This window comes from Triticum urartu, chromosome 5A (genome assembly GCF_056163025.1).
Source record: "Triticum urartu cultivar PI428250 chromosome 5A, HENAU_Tu73, whole genome shotgun sequence".
Lineage (NCBI taxonomy): Eukaryota > Viridiplantae > Streptophyta > Magnoliopsida > Poales > Poaceae > Triticum > Triticum urartu.
The window spans coordinates 104,073,288-104,093,529 of record NC_141877.1 but is presented as its reverse complement, the minus strand read 5'-3'; the positions used below and the strand labels follow the sequence as shown (position 1 = coordinate 104,093,529).

The 20,242-nt window shown below is 43.6% G+C and overlaps 2 protein-coding genes across 2 annotated transcripts in view; one reads left to right on the top strand and one right to left on the bottom strand.

Moving 5' to 3' along the window:
* Positions 1 to 347: 347 nt before the first annotated feature.
* The window catches only part of LOC147970474 (uncharacterized), a 36,587-nt gene continuing 16,692 nt past the window's right edge, over positions 348 to 20,242 (bottom strand). Inside the window, exons 4-5 of the mRNA XM_087523455.1 lie at positions 6,072 to 6,563; positions 348 to 497 (exon numbers count right to left, since the gene is read on the bottom strand). Of these exons, the coding sequence (XP_087379581.1) occupies positions 348 to 497; positions 6,072 to 6,563 (642 nt within the window). The remainder of the gene's footprint in view (positions 498 to 6,071; positions 6,564 to 20,242) is intronic.
* Positions 8,469 to 11,030, top strand: LOC147970476 (protein FAR1-RELATED SEQUENCE 5-like). Its single transcript, XM_087522660.1, has 4 exons — positions 8,469 to 10,503; positions 10,585 to 10,719; positions 10,829 to 10,930; positions 11,006 to 11,030. The coding sequence occupies exons 1-4, from the start codon at positions 9,560 to 9,562 to the stop codon at positions 11,028 to 11,030; spliced, it is 1,206 nt and encodes a 401-aa protein (XP_087378786.1). The 5' UTR covers positions 8,469 to 9,559.

Here is a 20,242-nt window from a genome sequence, read left to right as displayed (position 1 = left end):
CCTCTGGCCCTGGTACATGTATATTCATGTGAGATCTCATCTAACAAGCATAGTGCCAATTTCTAAACAAAAATAAGGCATCCATACTTCTGCCTAGTCATGGTTACTTATAGTTGTCAACTCCACAGGAAATGGCAGATCGGATGTGTTGAACTTATAAAATTACGTTTAAACAAATGTAGTAGAGTTTAGTTTCTCTCACTTATCAGTTTTAAAGAATATCTCACATTTAACAGAGTATAAGACACTATACTAGTAGCAAATAGTTTTGCAGCGCAGCAAAAAATCCTTTTTGTGCTTACACTAGAATAGAAGTTCTTTTCTTACCGGAACATAGAAGCTCCGTTCTAAGCATATCGGATGCGCCATTCTTCATCTACCATACTCCAAGTCACTTTCACTGAAATCGTAGTGAATTTATCAAACTTCACCTTTTCAACCACTGTTCCATGATAGCATGCATCAAATCTGCCTGTCCAGGTATAACAGGGCAGCTTCTGATCAAGACCATGTGATGGACAGAACTCTCTGCTCACAATCAAGTATACGAATTCATGGTTACAAGTAGTTGAGAGGAATTGGAGAGGAGAATTGGAGAGGAGAGATACAGCTTGGAGAGGAAGGAAGAACTTGAGGAAGGAGGGGATCGAGATCTGATTACACTCGCTGCCTTCCACCACTAGCCAAACTGGGTATTATACCCCTCCCTATTACATGGGCCTCACGACAGGTATGTTGGCCCAACAGTCCACCGCCACTTCAGTCAGTCGATGGCCCAGCCTCTCCATCCTTGATGCTTGTCAGTGGTAGGGTACTAGCGCTGACATTGCCTCCCGCTTGAGTTTCAGCCTGTCCCCAGGCTGGAACAGTAGGGTAGCGTATCTTGATGGTGTCATAGTTCTCCCAAGTAGCCGCTTCCACAGGTAACCATGTCCACTGTATCAGAACCTGCAAAAGAGCAGTATCGCCCCTCTTCACCAATTTCCTGTCCAAAATAGAGCCTGGCGCCACATCGAGACTGGAGAGGTCAACTGGAACAGGTAAAGTAGTGAAAACTGGTGTATGGTCTGGCACAAACTCTTTAAGTTGAGACACATGGAAAACTGGATGAATTTGAGCTTCTGCAGGCAGTTGAAGCTTGTACGCGGCAGGGCCAATTTGCTCCAATATTTCAAATGGTCCATAGTACTTGTAGGCCAGTTTTGCACAGGGTCTATTCACCACAAAGTGTTGTGCATAAGGTTGTAATTTCAAGTAGACTGCCTCACCCACAGAGAAGACCCTAGGTGTCCTGTTCTTGTCAGCATAGTGCTTCATCTTAGCCTGAGCCTTGAGTAAATGTGCTTTCAACACCGCAGTGTGTGTTTGATGGTCCCTGAGCCACTGTTCCGCATCTATATTGTCTGATTGAAGCAAAGTGGGAAACACACCATATGTAGGTTCATAGCCATACAGAGCCTTGAAAGGGGAGCACTCCAGAGCTGAATGAAAATTGGTATTATACCAGAATTCAGCCAAAGGCAACCAAGCATGCCACTTTGTTGGAGTATCATGGACTGCACACCTCAAAAACATCTCCAAGCATTGGTTTACTCTTTCACTCTGGCCATCTGTTTGAGGGTGATAAGCAGTGCTCATAAGCAACTTAGTATCCCATAGTTTGAACAAATCTTTCCAGAAATGGCTAGTGAAAATCTTGTCTCTGTCTGACATAATGGTATGAGGTGGTCCATGAAGTTTTATCACAGTATGTAGGAAGGCTTTGGCGACGACTGGAGCAGAAAAGGGATGCTTCAATGGGATAAAATGAGCATACTTGGTCAGTCTATCCACCACCACCAAAATCACTGTATAACCTTCTGATTTGGGTAGAGCTTCAATAAAATCCATGGTGATTTCTTGCCAAGGCCCTTCAGGGACAGGAAGTGGTTGAAGTAAACCTGGGGATTTAACATGTTCATGTTTTGCTTGCTGACAGACAGCACACTGATGGACAAAATCAACTATGTCTTGCTTCAACCCAGTCCACACAAACAGTTTCTGAATTCTGTAATATGTAGCTTGAATGCTAGAATGCCCTCCCACAGCACTTGCATGAAAAGCAGAAATCAGTTTAGTTCTTAGAGCTTGATTTGCTCCAATCCAAATTCTGCCCTGATGTTTGATGACACCCTTTTCCAAAGAATACTTTGTTGTATCGTTATCAGAAATAGCCAACTTCTGGAGCAGTGCCTGTGCCTCAGGATCCACTTCATAAGAGTTAATCACTTCCTGTAGCCACACAGGTTGGCTAGTATAAGTAGTGGTCACTGCTAGTAAGTGCCCCACCCTGGATAAAGCATCCGCTGCTACATTGTCCGTGCCTTTCTTATATTGAAATTGAAACTGCAGCCCCACAAGCTTGGTCATGGCCTTCTTCTGGACATCTGTTGTAAGTACCTGATTTTCCAGTTGACACAAACTTTGATGGTCAGTTTTGATAATAAAGGGACCTCTCTGCAAATAAGCTCTCCACTTCTCAACCGCTATCATAATTGCTAGAAATTCCTTTTCGTAGATAGACAGAGACTGATTCTTGACGCCCAAAGCTTTGCTATAAAAAGCAACAGGATGGCCTCCTTGAGTGAGTACAGCTCCAATTCCTGTAGCACATGCATCTGTTTCAATGCAAAATTGTTGCTCAAAGTCAGGCAGTACTAACACAGGAGTAGTCATCATACATGTCTTAAGGTTCTCAAAAGCTTGCTGAGCTTCAGGGGACCAAATAAAAGCTTGTTTCTTCAGTAATTGAGTCAGTGGTTTGGCAATGATGCCATATCCCTGCACAAACTTTCTGTAATAGCCTGTGAGCCCCAAAAAACCTCTGAGTTCAGTGACATTTTGAGGAGTGGGCCATTGAGCCATAGCCAAAGTTTTCTCAGGATCTGTCTGTACTCCCTTGTCAGAAATGATATGTCCCAAGTAGTCTAATTGCTGCTGGGCAAAAGTGCATTTGGTACTCTTTGCAAAGAATTGGTGCTCCCTTAATGTCTGGAATACAATTCTAAGATGTTCCAGATGTTCCTCAAGGGTCTCACTAAAGATCAAAATGTCATCCATAAATACAATCACAAACTTCCTATTGTAAGCAGCAAAAATCCAGTTCATGATGCATTGAAAGATAGAGGGGGCATTGGTAAGTCCAAAGGGCATCACCCTAAATTGATAGTGTCCACTGTGAGTTTTGAAAGCTGTCTTGTGTTCATCCTCTGGTAACATTCTGATCTGATGATATCCTGACCTGAGATCTATTTTGGAAAACCATTTACTGCCACTAAGTTCATCTAAAAGCTCATCCACTACTGGCATGGGAAATTTGCTCTTGACGGTGATTGAATTTAGCTTCCTGTAGTCAACACAAAACCGCCAAGTGCCATCTTTCTTTTTAACCAACAAGACAGGAGAAGCAAAAGAGCTAAGGCTAGGGGTGATAGTGCCAGCTTTTAGCATTTCAGCAACTTGCCTTTCGATTTCATCCTTTTGTAGTGGTGAATATCTGTAAGGTTTGGAGTTGACAGGAGCAGACCCTGGTAACAAGTGTACAGCATGGTCTAGAGTTCTGGAGGGAGGTAGCTCAGTAGGTTCTTTAAATACATCTGCAAATTCCTGCAACAATGGTTGCACTGGGGCTGGAACATTGTCAGATTTTTTATCAAACACCGGATGTATCAGTGCTACTGCCCAAACGTCATTTCCTTTGTGCCATTTCAAGGTTTGTTCGAGAGTGACCTCCTTGATGTCCTCTGTCAATTGTGGGGTTATGCCCTACAACTTAACCATACTGTCCTTGTGGTTGAACTGTATCCATTTGTTTTTCCAGTGAAAAATCATTTCCCCTTGAGCCTCCAACCAATCCATGCCCAAAATGAGATCATAGCCTCCCAAGTCAATGACCTTTAAGTCGTATTCAAATGTCTGCCCTTGTATCCACCAATTGAGCTGTGGTACCTCTGAATTGCATACTAGTTTCTCCCCATTAGCTACTGTGACCGACATTTCTTTTGGGAGTGGCTGAGGTGTCACTTGAATTCTGGGCAGTAGAGCTGAGTCCATGAAACTATGGGTGCTGCCCAAGTCCAAAAGGATTAACACCACCTGGTTGCCAATAAGAGCTCGCAAGCGAATGGTTCTAGGGTGATCAGCTCCAGACAAGGCATTGACAGACAAGTGCATTTCTTGCAAAGCAGTTTCTTGTTCTTCTACTGCATCAAGTATTTCATCCGACAAAATGGCTTCAGCTGCACTAGTCATGGCCATGACTGCAGTAGGAGTAGGTGGCTTCACACAAATATGACCCGGTGTGTATTTTTCACCGCAACTGAAACACAGGCCATTAGTGCGCCTATACTCCTTCAGTTGTCTTGCCTTCCACAACTCTCCAGCAGGTGGTGTGTTTAGACGAGTGTCAGGCTTGAAGAATGCATGTCTGTTGCCAACACTTCTATTGGAGCGAGCACGTTGGACAATCTCTTCCTGGATAAGTGCATACGACACTGCTTCACTGACGTTGGCTGGTATCTGCATATCCACAGCAGCCCGGAGTTCCTCTTTGAGGCCTAAGATGAACCGTGTCACCAGGAATGTGTCACTCACTGTCGGTTCATATAACAGAAGTTGATACACCAACTGGGTGAACTCCCTTTTGTACTCTGCTACTGATCCAGATTGCTTGAGTAACAGAAGAGCTCGCATCTTTGTGCGATGGACATTCAAATCAAACTCCTGCATGACAGCCACCCGAAACTCATTCCAGCATGGCCATTGATGCAAGGCCTTGTAAGCATGAAATCAATTGGCTGCATCACCTGACAGATGCAATGTAGCTGAAGTGACCTTGAATTCCTCAGGAATAGCATACAGAGAAAAATATGCCTCACACCCATCAAGCCAAATGCGGACATCTTCCCCTTCAAAGCGAGGGAAATCCATCTTCGGCATCCATGTTTTCTTCGACTGGAGCTCTATCCCCGAATGCTCTGCTTCGTGATGTACAGTGTGAGGTACAAACACTGGTGGTGGAACATGTGGAACGGGTGGGCGCCCCTGCTGCGGTGGCGTACCCAGGATTCCATCGCCTGCCAACGAACCCTGAGGGGATTGCTTAGAACCCAATTCTCGAGCAGCCGCTGCCTGCTCCTGTCTGATTTCTCCAATCGATTTCATCATGAGACTGACATTATTCTACACGATATGCATCTGCTCTACTTGCGTTGCAAACTGTTGATCAAAGGAATCCAACCGGCGAAAGAGATCATCGAGCTTACTCAACTTGTCGCCCATGTTCTGTAGCATCTGCAACTGCTCACCAACCCGAGCCTCGATCGTCTCCATGGCGTCCACCACGAGACGCGTCTGCTGATTAGGCTTGGGGGGTGCCGCAGTCGCCAGCTTCACCGCCTACCACGAATCGGCGAGTACCAGAGAGTTTTACAGCAGCCGCTAACTCTTTCCTCTGCAACCGACTCCTTGCCGCCGCCCTGCAGCGCCAATCAAGCAGCTTCACCGGGATTTCACACACACAGGAGATCTGTGTGCAACCGTGAGTCACGCTCGATCCGCTGCCGAATAAATCTCCGTCGCCCTGAAACGCCGCCCGTGCCGCACCGGAACTGCAGCCACACACCGCCGCCACAGACCCAGCTAGCGGACGGGAATTTTACGAGAGAACCCAACCCGACCGCCGCCGAGCCCGATCCCGCCACCGATCGACCCAAATCTGATACCAACTGTGATGGACAGAACTCTCTGCTCACAATCAAGTATACGAATTCATGGTTACAAGTAGTTGAGAGGAATTGGAGAGGAGAATTGGAGAGGAGAGATACAGCTTGGAGAGGAAGGAAGAACTTGAGGAAGGAGGGGATCGAGATCTGATTACACTCGCTGCCTTCCACCGCTAGCCAAACTGGGTATTATACCCCTCCCTATTACATGGGCCTCACGACAGGTATGTTGGCCCAACAGTCCACCGCCACTTCAGTCAGTCGATGGCCCAGCCTCTCCATCCTTGATGCTTGTCAGTGGTAGGGTACTAGCGCTGACAGACCACAACCGTCTTGAGGCGACCTCTGACAAAGACCCTCTCTGGAAGACCCTTTAATGCAAACATCAAGGTAGCTATCTATCAAAACACCCACAACAGAACTGAATCTACCGCCGGCTTTTGAACGTCCATGAAATAGGCGGATAATATCCCTGAAGCCACTCGTCTTGGCATACAGATTCAGGATAAGGCCACATGCAGGAGCGTAAACTATCTCAACATCAATCTTTGCTTGAACTGCGCTGTTCAGTATGGCAAACTTCAGGTCCAATCCACACTTCTCTCCATAAAGACGTTGGGTTTCAACAAATGATGGTCTGAACATATTGCTCAACTCAGTACACCCTTCAATTAGAAGCTCCTCTTTTGGCCCCTCGTCAGGTTCGTCTTCAATCCGTATGCAAAGTTTGAATTCGAATAACACATGGTCTGTCATATTGATACCTCGAGCAGGGCTTCCTAGTGATAAACGTGCAGTACCCTGCCAATTAGGATCAACGGTTAGCTAAATTACATGTGTATGAAAATGAAAGAAAAATGATCTCCTTAAAACTGATGATGAGATTTTCATTTTACCATTAGACTGCAGATTATTAATTTTGTCACCGAGAACATCCGAGACAATTAAGCTGAGATGCCCCCTATTCAACCTATGGCCTCACCAAGGGTGCAAGGGGGTGTACCAACCTTGACGGTGATGGCATTCTGAACGGTCTACGGATAACTTGCCAAAAACATTCTAGATGGGATCATCCTTTTCTATTCTCTCTTTATATTGTATTTTTCGCAAAATGTGCTAGCCCGCTTTGCTATTATAGAGATCCCGATCACTAACCGTAACCCTAAAGAAACATTCACGAGCATACCCTCAACAGCATGTAATCCCATGCCTTGACGAAGTTGGCAGGGTTGGTTTTGCCAGGCCGATCTGGTCTATCTTGTGCCTTAGCAAAGTTAGTAGGGCTGGCTTCGTCTGGTTGATGCATGTGTTGTGCCCTGGCGAAGTTGGTGAGTTTGGCCTTGCCAAGTTGATGTTTCCTATCTACCTTGGCAAAAGTTGCATGCTCAACTTCGCTGTGTCGATCGCCTGCCTCTGTGGATTCCATGGCCTTCCCACTCTATCCTTGGAGCATCTCTAGCCGAACCATCAAAAGTGTTCAACTCAAAATATTACCTTTTGAGGAGTTAAGCCACACCTAGCACAACCCTCAGCCGGTTTAATTCCTGAAAAAAAATTAGGCAGCTTGTCGTCTTCTCAACAAAAATACCTCTCGTGCGGCTCCTCCATATCACTCGACACTCTCCACCCTAGTGTTGTCTCCACCGATTTCCTTTGAGACATTTTACGACATTTTACGGTGCATCATACTCCTGTAAATAGTGGGTAGTATATAGGTGATCCAATGGTCATTATTGATCCCTATTTTTTCTCTTGAGGACATTTTAGTAATTGGATGTAAGGGTAGATTAGTCCTTTCTTAATGATGATGTTATTAATTTTTAACATGGGTAATTGCAGTGATTGGAATCGTACGTACTCACAGCTGGAATAGAATCGTACGTACTCACAGCTGGAATAGAATTGTCGTATCTGTTCATAGGTCTTCTCGTGCGTTTTGTGCCGCCGCCTATCTGCCCGGCAGTCGTGGCACAGGGGCTGCCTCTCCTTCTCCCGCCCTGCGGATCGCTCCGTCGCACAGGGGCCGCCTCTCCTCCCCCCCCCCCCCCGCGGTCGCTTCTTCCCCCGCCCATCGGTCGCTTTTGCCTGAGTCGCACTTGGGCGGCCGCTCCGTCTCCCGCCCTGCGGTCGCCGCCGCAAGATCTTGGACGAGCCCCAAGATCTTCAACGGCCCAGCCGGCCCGCGTCGCCCGGCGGCCCTCTATCTCCGTCGCAGAATCTTCTGACGACGCCCGAGATCGGTTCCTCCACGCGTCGTGATCCCTCGCATAGGTACGTTGCCTCTGGTTCTCCCCAAACACCATAGCTGGGCGCACATGGATGCTGGCTGTGCATGCAATACCAATTCAAAAACGGCTGCTGGGTTTTCTGTGCGTGTGGATGCTGAATTAGTAGTGTGTGTGAGGTTTCTAGTTCTTGTACTGTGAGTAAAATGCTCTCAGATTATGTGTTTGATATTGTGGGATGCATGTTACTTCTTACAAGAACATAATACAAATTTCTGGGAACATGAAAACGATGGGTTAAATTACTATGGCCAGTAGGATTCTTGGCTTCTCAGGAAACTAGTAAGGATGTCAGAGATTATTGGTTCAGTTACAGATGATAATCGTTGACAATGTATAATTAATATGTTTTAGTTCCAGCGTATTTTCTTTCATGTAAATATGTAACAGGTTTTGCTGTTTCTTATGGCAGGATATCGGCATGGCTGGTGAAGGCATCTCGATAGATGAATTTATGGAGTATGGCTCGATGGTCAGGCAGACATTTAAAAGTGAGAACGAAGCGTACAAGTTCTACTTAGCGTATGCGAAGAGCAAAGGGTTTGGTGTTAGAAAGGGCGGTCTTAAATATAAGGGAAACAAGGAAAATGCATACCGGAGGACGTTTGTGTGCTGCAAACAAGGATATCGTGACGTAAAGCACTTTGATGAAACCGACAAGAAATGGACGCCAAGGGCACTCTCTCGGTGTGGTTGTCCTGCTCTTTTGTAGGTTGAGCTTCAAGCAAGCACTGGGTTGTGGTTTGTAAAGAATTTTGTTGACCAACATAGCCATCCACTCATAAATCCTGAGTTGTCACCTTTCCTGTGGTCTCATCGTGGCCTGAACGACCCACAGAAGGCGGATGTCATTGAGTACTCGGTTGGTGGACTTCGCACACATCATATAATGGATGTGATGAAGAAGCAGGCTGGTAGTTTCGGCAAGGCTGGATTTATATCTCGCGATCTGTATAACCATGTCGCATTGGAGAAGAAGAAAAAGATAGAAGGTAGCGATGCTCAGTTTATGCTGAACTACATGACAGCACAACAGATGAAAGACCCAGATTTTTTTTACAGATACACCACAGACAATGATGGGCATCTGCAGAACATATTCTGGGCAGATGCCCAATCTCGCTTGGACTATGTTGCATTTGGTGGTGTGGTGGTGTTTGACAGCACATACCGGTCAAACAAATATAGGTTGCCGTTTGTTCCATTTGTGGGGTTGAACCATCACCGCAGCACAGTCGAGTTTGGGGTTGGTCTTGTATCCGGCGAATCGGCTGACTCATATGAGTGGCTGCTTCAGGTTTTTTTGGAGGCAATGCACCAGAAGCATCCCATTTCAGCGATCACAGACGGCAACGCTTCAATGGCCAAAGCCATATCATCAGTCTGGCCTAGCACATATCACCGTCTGTGCAGCTGGCATATCGAGCAGAATATGGTGCTTCACCTCCGAAAGGAAAAGCTTAAGGAATTTAGGAAATTTATTTACTATGCCATGGAGATGCATGGATTCACATGATGTACGAGCTGAGAGAGAAGTGGTCTGTAGCATATAAAAAGGAAAGGTATTTCCTAGGGATGTTGAGTAATCAGAGGAGTGAGTCTCTAAACTCGAGGCTTCATGTGCACCTGAATAGGAGAATGAAACTCGTTGATCTTGTGCAACACGTTGAATACTGTGTGTCAGTTTTGCGTCGGAATGAAGCAGCATTGGACGATGTAGCTTCGCACACAATCCCCTTCACTAGATTGACTGCCGACCCACTTGAGATAAGTGCGTCATCTATTTATACCCCTGTTATGTTCAGTAAGGTAAAGGCCAAGATTGTCAACTTATCAAGATGGAATGTTCTTGAGGTGGAAGAGGACACTGGTTTGGTTAGCTATGGAGTTGCTCGCAAAGAGTCGGTGCATGTTAGGTTCCATGTCATATGTATTTTTGATGGATCTAAGATGGAAAGTGCATATTGTGGATGTAGGAAGATGGAAAGCGAGGATTTTCCATGTGCTCATATATTTTGTGTTCTGAAGTACAATGGGATATGCACCATCCCCGCATGTTGTGTGAAGGCTAGATGGACAATGCAAGCCAAGCCTGCTTTCGGTTCTGTGAGGAGTGCCAATACACATGTATGGTCAGAACAGATGGATAAGTACCATGAACTGCGCAATATGGCTAGCGAGGCTTTATTCACGGCCTCAGCTAGCGAAATGAAGTCAAAAAAGGTGATGGAGTACCTGAGGAGCATATTGGACGAGGGCAACAGAAATGATGTGAATACTGGCACACCATCATTTGTTCCTATGCCGGCGTATTTTTCTGGGGCGCGGCAATGGTTTATAGATCAAGTTCAAGACCCTAAACCAATAATAAATCCCAAAGGCAGACCAGCCAAAGAATCGAATAAGAGGTTGAAGCCATTCCTGGAGAATTTGAAAGCAAAAAAGAAAACATTGAAGTAAGTGTTTGGTCATTGTGATGTGTACTGCATATGTTCATTTCTTGGTTGCAGCCTGTCAATATGGTTTACTTTTTGCAGGAAAGTTCATGGTCAGTTGAGTAGGGGGAGGAAGAAAAAAGTGAACAATACTGTGGAAGAAGTAGAAGAAGAAGAAGAAGAAGAAGAAGAGGCGGCAGAAGAAGAGGATCGTGCTAAGAAGAGGAAACCGGTGAAGTAAGTTTTTAAGAAATTTCGTGTATCTTGTCTACTGTACTTGTGCAAGTCGAACTATTGTTGAAGCATGTTAATATGTGCAATTTAAACAATGTTTTGCACTACACAGGAAAGCTTCAGCAAAGGTGACTGAAGTTATTATGATGACTCGGGGGAGAAAGAGAAAAGAGAACAATGACGAAGTGTGTGCTAAGAACAAAAGACCTTTCAAGTAAGTTTATGCATTTTCAGAAGTACATGTTAAACCCTTTGTCAATACCATGTTAATTTATTTGAGTTTGTACAGGAAAACGGCTGGAAAGTCTAAGTAGACAGACAAAGATGACAAGGGGGACAAAGAAAAGATGATAATAAATCCACTTTTTGTTTGCCATTATTCTGTCGAATTATTGGTCACAAGTGTTATACATTCAATTTTTTACTATGGAATTTATCATCAGAGTTATATTTGTACTATGGAAGTTATCATCAGAGCTATTGGATGTGTGTGTCCTTGTGAACTTGTGATTATGTGCTATGCTAAATGCTATGGGAACTAAACCTGCGAACATGTTCTATTTGAATTCTGCCAAAAATGAGCATGGGTTCACTTTATTTTTTTGCTGTCAAAAGTGAGCATTGGTTCAGTTTATTTTGCTGCTACCAAAAATGAGCATGGGTTCAGTTTATATTGTTGCTGGCAAAAAACAGCTTGATTCAGTTTATTTTATTGCTGTCAAAAGTGAGCATGGCTTCAGATAATTTCAGTTCATTACTGTGAACATTCTCTATGAGTAAATGTTGCTCTTTTACATTGCGTACAATTTATTTTGTTGCTGTACAAAATGACACTTCAAACCTGAAAAAAAATTGCAAACTAAATCAAGTACACTATTTGTTTAAAATTCAGTACATTTCCTCACAATTTTTCCAAACTGAATTCAGTACATTGCCTTTCAAAATATAGTACATTGCCTGAAATATTTTGCAAACTGGATTCAGTACACTGCCTTTCAGATATTCAGTACATTGCTTGGCAAATTCTGCAAACTGAATTTCATTCAGTACATTTCCTGGCAACATACATTACATTGCCTCACAACCATTTGTGGATAAGATCAGTAGCAAATGAACTAGGATAAGATCATCCCTAGAACTAAACCTGATACAAATATCAGAATGCCACACACCAACATCCACCCTTTCCTAAGTAAATTGTCACTAACTGATGCAGCAGCACCACCATACCCTGCAGTTTGTTCAGTTCTCTTCTGCATTTCCACACGCAATGCACCAGCACCTACATCTGAAGGAAATATGCCCTAGAGGCAATAATAAAGTTATTATTTATTTCCTTATATCATGATAAATGTTTATTATTCATGCTAGAATTGTATTAACCGGAAACATAATACTTGTGTGAATACATAGACAAACAAAGTGTCACTAGTATGCCTCTACTTGACTAGCTCATTAATTAAAGATGGTTATGTTTCCTAACCATGGACAAAGAGTTGTTATTTGATTAACGGGATCACATCATTAGTTGAATGATCTGATTGACATGACCCATTCCATTAGCTTAGCACCCGATCGTTTAGTATGTTGCTATTGCTTTCTTCATGACTTATACATGTTCCTATGACTATGCGATTATGCAACTCCCGTTTGTCGGAGGAACACTTTGTGTGCTACCAAACGTCACAATGTAACTGGGTGATTATAAAGGAGATCTAGAGGTGTCTCCAAAGGTACATGTTGGGTTGGCGTATTTCGAGATTAGGATTTGTCACTCCGATTGTCGGAGAGGTAGCTCTGGGCCCTCTCGGTAATGCACATCACTTAAGCCTTGCAAGCATTGCAACTAATGAGTTAGTTGCGGGATGATGTATTACAGAACGAGTAAAGAGACTTGCCGGTAACGAGATTGAACTAGGTATTGGATACCGACGATCGAATCTCGGGCAAGTAACATACCGATGACAAAGGGAACAACGTATGTTGTTATGCGGTCTGACCGATAAAGATCTTCGTAGAATATGTAGGAGCCAATATGGGCATCCAGGTCCCGCTATTGGTTATTGACCGGAGACGTGTCTCGGTCATGTCTACATTGTTCTCGAACCCGTAGGGTCCGCACGCTTAAGGTTTCGATGACAGTTATATTATGAGTTTATGAGTTTTGATGTATAGAAGGAGTTCGGAGTCCCGGATGAGATCGGGGACATGACGAGGAGTCTCGAAATGGTCGAGACGTAAAGATCGATATATTGGACGACTATATTCGGACATCGGAAAGGTTCCGAGTGATTCGGGTATTTTTCGGAGTACCGGGTAGTTACGGGAGAAGCAATGGGCCTTGATGGGCTTTAGTGGGAAGAGGAGAAAGGGCCAAGGGGCTGCTGCGCCCCCCCTCCCCTCTAGTCCGAATTGGACTAGGGAAAAGGGGGACGGCCACCTTTCCTTCTCCTCCACTTCCTTCTCCCTTCCTCCCCTCTTGGTGGACTCCTACTAGGACTTGGAGTCCTAGTAGGACTCCACATCCTGGCGCGCCTCTCCTTGGCCGGCCTCCTCCTCCTCCATCCTTTATATACTGAGGCAAGGGGCACCCCATGAACACAAGTTGATCCACGTGATCTATTCCTTAGCCGTGTGCGGCGCCCCCAGCCACCATAGTCCTCGATAATATTGTAGCGGTGCTTAGGCGAAGCCCTGCGGCAGTAGTACATCAAGATCGTCACCACGCCGTCGTGCTGACGGAACTCTTCCCCGACACTTTGCTGGATCGGAGTCCGGGGATCGTCATCGAGCTGAACGTGTGCTAAAACTCGGAGGTGCCGTAGTTTCGGTGCTTGATCGGTCGGGCCGTGAAGACGTATGACTACATCAACCAAACGCTTCCGTTGTTGATCTACAAGGTACGTAGATCACACTCTCCCCTCGTTGCTATGCATCACCATGATCTTGCGTGTGCGTAGGAAAATTTTGAAATTACTACGTTCCCCAACAGTGGCATCCGAGCCAGGTTTTATGTGTTGATGTTATATGCACGAGTAGAACACAAGTGAGTTGTGGGCGATATAAGTCATACTGCTTACCAGCATGTCATACTTTGGTTCGGCGGTATTGTTGGATGAAGCGGCCCGGACCGACATTACGCGTACGCTTACGCGAGACCGGTTCTCCCGACGTGCTTTGCACAAAGGTGGCTAGCGGGTGACAGTTTCTCCAACTTTAGTTGAACCGAGTGTGGCTACGCCCGGTCCTTGCGAAGGTTAAAACAGCACCAACTTGACAAACTATCGTTGTGGTTTTGATGCGTAGGTAAGATTGGTTCTTGCTTAAGCCCGTAGCAGCCACGTAAAACTTGCAACAACAAAGTAGAGGACGTCTAACTTGTGTTTGCAGGGCATGTTGTGATGTGATATGGTCAAGACGTGATGAGATATAAGTTGTTGTATGAGATGATCATGTTTTGTTGAAGTTATCGGCAACTGGCAAAATCCTTATGGTTGTCTCTATATTGCATAAGATGCAAGCGTCCAATAATTGCTTTACTTTATCGCTATGCGATAGAAATAGTTGCAAGAGCAATTGTTGGCGAGATGACCACGTGACGACACATTGATATAGATCAAGATGATGGAGATCATGGTGTCATGCCGGTGACGATATAGATCATGTCAGTACTTTGGAGATGGAGATCAAAGAAGCAAGATGATGATGGCCATATCATGTCACATATTTTGATTGCATATGATGTTTATCTATTATACATCTTATTTTGCTTAGTTTGACGGTAGCATTATAAGATGATCTCTCACTAAATTATCAAGAAGTGTTCTCCCTGAGTATGCACCGTTGCCAAAGTTCGTCGTGCCCAGACACCACGTGATGATCGGGTGTGATAAGCTCTACGTCCATCTACAACGGGTGCAAGCCAGTTTTGCACACGCAGAATACTCGGGTTATACTTGACGAGCCTAGCATATGCAGATATGGCCTCGGAACACGGAGACCGAAAGGTCGAGCGTGAATCATATAGTAGATATGATCAACATAATGATGTTCACCACTGAAAACTACTCCATCTCACGTGATGATCGGTTATGGTTTAGTTGATTTGGATCACGTGATCACTTAGAGGATTAGATGGATGTCTATCTAAGTGGGAGTTCTTAAGTAATATGATTAATTGAACTTTAATTTATCATGAACTTAGTCCTGGTAGTATTAGCTTATCTATGTTGTAGATCAATAGCTCGCGTTGTAGCTTTCATATGTTTATTTTGATATGTTCCTAGAGAAAATTGTGTTGAAAGATGTTAGTAGCAATGATGCGGATTGGATCCGTGATCTGAGGTTTATCCTCATTGCTGCACAGAAGTATTATGTCCTTGATGCACTGCTAGGTGACAGACCTATTGCAGGAGCAGATGCAGACGTTATGAACGTTTGGCTAGCTCAATATGATGACTACTTGATAGTTTAAGTGCACCATGCTTAACGGCTTAGAATCGGGACTTCAAAGACGTTTTGAACGTCATGGACCATATGAGATGTTCCAGGAGTTGAAGTTAATATTTCAAGCAAATACCCGAGTTGAGAGATATGAAGTCTCCAACAAGTTCTATAGCTAAAAGATGGAGGAGAATCGCTCAACTAGTGAGCATGTGCTCAGATTGTCTGGGTACTACAATCGCTTGAATCAAGTGGGAGTTAATCTTCCAGATAAGATAGTGATTGACAGAATTCTCTAGTCACCATCACCAAGTTAGTAGAACTTCGTGATGAACTATAATATGCAAGGGATAACGGAAACAACTCCCAAGCTCTTCGTGATGCTGAAATCAACGAAGGTAGAAATCAAGAAAAACATCAAGTGTTGATGGTAGACAAGACCACTAGTTTCAACAAAAGGGCAAAGGGAAGAAGGGGAACTTCAAGAAGAACGGCAAGCAAGTTTCTGCTCAAGTGAAGAAGCCCAAGTCTGGTCCTAAGCCTGAGACTAAGTGTTTCTACTGCAAAGGGAATGGTCACCGAAAGCGGAACTACCCCAAGTGATTGGCAGATAAGAAGGATGGCAAAGTGAACATAAGTATATTTGATATACATGTTATTGATGTGTACTTTACTAGTGTTTATAGCAACCCCTCAGTATTTGATACTAGTTCAGTTACTAAGATTAGTAACTCGAAACGGGAGTTGCAGAATAAACAGAGACTAGTTAAGGGTGAAGTGACGATGTGTGTTGGAAGTAGTTCCAAGATTGATATGATCATCATCGCACACTCCCCTATACTTTCGGGATTAGTGTTGAACCTAAATAAGTGTTATTTGGTTTTTGCGTTGAGCATGAATATGATTTGATCATGTTTATTGCAATATGGTTATTCATTAAAGTCAGAGAATAATTGTTGTTCTGTTTACATGAATAAAACCTTCGATGGTCATACACCCAATGAAACAAGTTCATTGGATCTCGATCGTAGTGATACACATATTCATAATATTGAAACCAAAAGATGCAAAGTTAATAATGATAGTGCAACTTATTTATGGCACTGCTGTTTAGGTCATATTGGTGTAAAGCGCATGAAGAAACTCCATGCTGATGGGCTTTTGGAATCACTTGATTATGAATCAGTTGATGCTTGCGAACCATGCCTCATGGGCAAGATGACTAAAACTCTGTTCTTCGGAACAATGGAGCGAGCAACAGATTTGTTGGAAATCATACATACTGATGTATGTGGTCCGATGAATATTGAGGCTCGCGACAGGTATCATTATTTTCTGATCTTCACAGATGATTTGAGCAGATATGAGTATATCTACTTGATGAAACACAAGTCTGAAACATTTGAAAAGTTCAAAGAATTTCAGAGTGAAGTGGAGAATCATCGTAACAAGAAAATAAAAATTTCTACGATATGATCGCAGAGGTAAAATATTTGAGTTACGAGTTTGCCTTCAGTTAAAACAATGTGAAATAGTTTCACTACTCACGCCACCTGGAACACCATAGTGTAATGGTGTTTCCGAACGTCATAACCGTACTTTATTAGATATAGTGCGATCTATGATGTCTCTTACCGATCTACCACTATCGTTTTGGGGTTATGCATTAGAGACAGCTGCATTCACGTTAAATAGGGCACCATCTAAGTCCGTTCAGACGACAACAATCTGAACTGTGGTTTGGCAAGAAACCAAAGTTGTCGTTTCTTAAAGTTTGGGGTTGTGATGCTTATATGAAAAAGTTTCATCCTAATAAGCTCAAACCCAAATCGGAGAAATATGTCTTCATAGGATACCCAAAGGAGACTGTTGGGTACACCTTCTATCACAGATCCGAAGGCAAGACTTTTGTTGCTAAATTCGGAGTTTTTCTAGAGAAGGAGTTTCTCTCGAAAGAAGTGAGTGGGAGGAAAGTAGAACTTGATGAGGTAACTGTACCTGCTCCCTTATTGGAAAGTAGTTCATCACAGAAATCTGTTCCTGTGACTACTACACCAATTAGTGAGGAAGCTAATGATGATGATCATGTAACTTCAAATCAAGTTACTACCAAATCTCATAGGTAAACCAGAGTGAGATCCGCACCAGAGTGGTACGGTAATCCTGTTCTGGAAGTCATGTTACTAGACCATGACGAACTTGCGAACTATGAGGAAGCGATGATGAGCCCAGATTCCGCGAAATGGTTTGAGGCCATGAAATCTGAGATATGATCCATGTATGAGAACAAAGTATGGACTTTGATGGATTTGCCCGATGATCGGCAAGCCATAAAAAATAAATGGATCTTCAAGAGGAAGACGGACGCTGATAGTAGTGTTACTATCTACAAAGCTAGAATTGTCGCAAAAGGTTTTCAACAAGTTCAAGGTGTTGACTACGATGAGATTTTCTCACTCGTATCTATGCTTAAGTCTGTCCGAATTATGTTAGCAATTGCCGCATTTTATGAAATCTAGCAAATGGATAAACAAAACTGCATTCCTTAATGGATTTACTAAAGAAGAGTTGTATACGATGCAACTAGAAGGTTTTATCGATCCTAAAGGTGTTAACTAAATAAGCAAGCTCCAGCGATCCATCTATGGACTGGTGCAAGAATCTCGGAGTTGGAATATACGCTTTGATAAGTTGATCAAAGCATATAGTTTTATACAGACTTGCGGTGAAGCCTGTATTTACAAGAAAGTGAGTGGGAGCACTACATCATTTCTGATAAGTATATGTGTATGACATATTGTTGATCGGAAATAATGTAGAATTATTCTGCAAAGCATAAAGGAGTGTTTGAAAGGAGTTTTTCAAAGAAAGACCTCGGTAAAGCTGCTTACATATTGAGTATAAAGATCTATAGAGATAGATCAAGACGCTTGATAAGTTTTTCAATGAGTACATACCTTGACAAGATTTTGAAGTAGTTCAAAATGGAACAGTCAAAGAAAAAGTTTCTTGCCTGTGTTACAAGGTGTGAAGTTGAGTAAGACTCAAAGCCCGACCACGGCAGAAGATAGAAAGAGAATGAAAGTCATTCCCTATGCCTCAGTCATAGGTTCTATAAAGTATGCCATGCTGTGTACCAGATTTATTGTATACCCTACACTTTGTTAAGCAAGGTAATACAATAGTGATCTAAGAGTAGATCACTGGACAGCGGTCAAAATTATCCTTAGTGGAATAAGGAAATATTTCTCAATTATGGAGGTGGCAAAAAGGTTCGTCGTAAAAAGTTACGTCGATGCAAGTTTTGACACAGATCTGGATGACTCTAAGTCTCAATCTAGATACATATTGAAAGTGGGAGCAATAAGCTAGAGTAGCTCCGTGCAGAGCATTGTTGACATAGAAATTCGCAAAATACTTATGGATCTGAATGTGACAGACCCGTTGACTAAAATTATCTCAGAAGAAAAACATGATCACACCTTAGTACTCTTTGGGTGTTAATCACATAGCGATGTGAACTAGATTACTGACTCTAGTAAACCCTTTGGGTGTTGATCACATATCGATGTGAACTATGGGTGTTAATCACATGGTGATGTGAACTATTGCTGTTAAATCACATGGCGATGTGAACTAGATTATTGACTCTAGTGCAAGTGGGAGACTGAAGGAAATATGCGCTAGAGGCAATAATAAAGTTATTATTTATTTCCTTATATCATGATAAATGTTTATTATTCATGCTAGAATTGTATTAACCGGAAACATAATACTTGTGTGAATACATAGACAAACAAAGTGTCACTAGTATGCCTCTACTTGACTAGCTCATTAATCAAAGATGGTTATGTTTCCTAACCATGGACAAAGAGTTGTTATTTGATTAACGGGATCACATCATTAGTTGAATGATCTGATTGACATGACCCATTCCATTAGCTTAGCACCCGATCGTTTAGTATGTTGCTATTGCTTTCTTCATGACTTATACATGTTCCTATGACTATGAGATTATGCAACTCCCGTTTGCCGGAGGAACACTTTGTGTGCTACCAAACGTCACAACGTAACTGGGTGATTATAAAGGAGCTCTGCAGGTGTCTCCAAAGGTACATGTTGGGTTGGCGTATTTCGAGATTAGGATTTGTCACTCCGATTGTCGGAGAGGTATCTCTGGGCCCTCTCGGTAATGCACATCACTTAAGCCTTGCAAGTATTGCAACTAATGAGTTAGTTGCGGGATGATGTATTACAGAACGAGTAAAGAGACTTGCCGGTAACGAGATTGAACTAGGTATTGGATACCGACGATCGAATCTCGGGCAAGTAACATACCGATGACAAAGGGAACAACGTATGTTGTTATGCGGTCTGATCGATAAAGATCTTCGTAGAATATGTAGGAGCCAATATGGGCATCCAGGTCCTGCTATTGGTTATTGACCGGAGACGTGTCTCGGTCATGTCTACATTGTTCTCGAACCCGTAGGGTCCGCACGCTTAAGGTTTCGATGACAGTTATATTATGAGTTTATGAGTTTTGATGTACCGAAGGAGTTCGGAGTCCCGGATGAGATCGGGGACATGACGAGGAGTCTCGAAATGGTCGAGACGTAAAGATCGATATATTGGACGACTATATTCGGACATCGGAAAGGTTCCGAGTGATTCGGGTATTTTTCGGAGTACCGGGTAGTTACGGGAGAAGCAATGGGCCTTGATGGGCTTTAGTGGGAAGAGGAGAAAGGGCCAAGGGGCTGCTGCGCCCCCTCCCCTCTAGTCCGAATTGGACTAGGGAAAAGGGGGCCGGCCACCTTTCCTTCTCCTCCACTTCCTTCTCCCTTCCTCCCCTCTTGGTGGACTCCTACTAGGACTTGGAGTCCTAGTAGGACTCCACATCCTGGCGCGCCTCTCCTTGGCCGGCCTCCTCCTCCTCCATCCTTTATATACTGAGGCAAGGGGCATCCCATGGACACAAGTTGATCCACGTGATCTATTCCTTAGCCGTGTGCGGCGCCCCCAGCCACCATAGTCCTCGATAATATTGTAGCGGTGCTTAGGCGAAGCCCTGCAGCAGTAG